The sequence below is a fragment of the Beta vulgaris genome, chromosome 3, assembly GCF_026745355.1.
Source record: "Beta vulgaris subsp. vulgaris cultivar EL10 chromosome 3, EL10.2, whole genome shotgun sequence".
NCBI lineage: Eukaryota > Viridiplantae > Streptophyta > Magnoliopsida > Caryophyllales > Amaranthaceae > Beta > Beta vulgaris.
The window spans coordinates 10,103,425-10,105,263 of NC_079204.1; the positions used below are offsets into that span (position 1 = coordinate 10,103,425).

Below are 1,839 nucleotides of genomic sequence, written 5' to 3' on the forward strand. Positions count from 1 at the left end.
GAACTAAAATAACTTGGATTATAATATTCACCACCCCTATCCGTTCGAAGTCTTTTAATCTTTTGATTAAGTTGGAGTTCCACTTCGATTTTAAAGGTCTTAAACTTTTCTAGTGCTTCATCTTTAGTAAATAATAAATATATGTAACAAAACCTTGAAAAATCATCAATAAAAGTTACAATATTTTTTATTTCCTAAAGAAGGTGAACTATGAAAGTCACACAAGTCACTATGCACCAATTCAAGCAATACCGTTTGTCTAGTCACACTAGGATAAGGATTTTTTGTAATTTTATTTAGCACAAGTGTACACTTCTCTAACTTTAAATCGAAAGGAGGTATTAACCCCATTTTGACATGTCATATAATCTACGATAATTCACATGACATAAACGATTGTGCCATAGAGAAGAAACATCAAGCATGTAAATAGAACTAGTACCAATTTTATTATCAATACTAAATTTAAACATTCCATTACAAAAGAAACCTTGTCCAACAAAAATACCACCCTTGGAAAGTACAAATTTATCCGACTCAAAAACAATTTAAAACCATACTTATTCAAGAGACCTCCGACACAAGATTCTTCCTAACTTCCGGTACATACACAACATCCCGGAGAGTTAAAGTCTTTCCCGAGGTTAACAACAATTCTACTTGGCCTATGCCTCTAGCCTTTACCGTAGAATCATTCCCCATATACAAGATTGGACCATCATCCAAATCTTTCAAAGACTTGAAGAAATCCTTGTTATTGCACACATGTCTAGAGGCTCCCGAATCTATCCACCAAGAATCATCAACCTGCACACACATAATTTCAGAAATCATAGCAACAAAATGCATTTCTTCAATTACATTAACATGTGCATTGTTACCTTGGTTTTGAACAACACTAGGTTGTGTGTTCTTTGTCTTCTTCTTGTTGTTAGAAGGACAATCCCTCTTAAGATGAGGACCATTGCATATCCAACAAGAGAGGGTCTTCCTCTTCTTGTTTGCAACATTGGTTTTGTTATTGTTGTTGTTGTTGTTGTTGGATTTCTTGGTCTTACTAGACCCACCAACCTCTACCAAATTAACGGTAGATTTAGGAATACTAGGAGTAGTATCCTTAACCCCATCTTGAGCCCGGATCCCCTCTTCAATACGAAGATGAGTTCCTAATTGCTCCATGGACATGTCTTCCTTTTTATGTTTTAAAAGATGTTTTGTATCTTTCCAAGAATTTGGTAATTTGTCAATGATTGAGGCAACCGCAATTGCCTCATCCATCACCATACCATGTGATCTTATTTGGTTCAAAATATGATGAACCTCATGGAATTGCTCCATAATAGGCCGATCATTAGTCATTTTAAAAGAATTAAAATTACTAACAAGGAATTTCTTACTTGAAGCATCTTCCGAAATGTACTTGGCCTCAAGAGCGTCCCAAAGTTCCTTTGCACTCTCCACATTTTGGTAGAGATCAAACAACGGGTCGGTGAGAGAGTTGAGAATATGACCACGACATAAGTAGTCATCATTCTCCCACTTGATCCTCTTCCTAGTAGTCTCAAGAGGCTCTTCCTCTCCATCTTCCGGGAGTGGTGGCATAGGAGTTGATAAACATACACCACATTCAAGGCGGTCAACAAGAATGCATCTTCTTTTGCCACCTCCGATAGCCCACCCCTCAAACTTATCCAACTTTTGGAAGTTCATAGTCATGTCCTTGAGTGATTGAGCCATATCCGAAAAAGAGAAGATTAAACTAATAGATTGTTAGTGTGTGATCAATGAGAGAACCGGATATCCACTCCAAGGCACGGAAACTACGCTTTCCTATTAGTT

General features: G+C 37.0%; 1 protein-coding gene across 1 annotated transcript; it reads right to left on the reverse strand.

Annotated features, from left to right (window-relative positions):
- Window positions 1-581: 581 nt before the first annotated feature.
- Window positions 582-1,549, reverse strand: LOC130590693 (uncharacterized). The gene is made up of 2 exons (XM_057393242.1): window positions 882-1,549; window positions 582-807 (listed from the first exon to the last, which is right to left on the reverse strand). Exons 1-2 carry the CDS (start codon window positions 1,357-1,359, stop codon window positions 803-805), a joined length of 483 nt encoding a protein of 160 aa, XP_057249225.1. The 5' UTR covers window positions 1,360-1,549; the 3' UTR covers window positions 582-802.
- Between the last annotated feature and the right edge of the window lie 290 nt (window positions 1,550-1,839).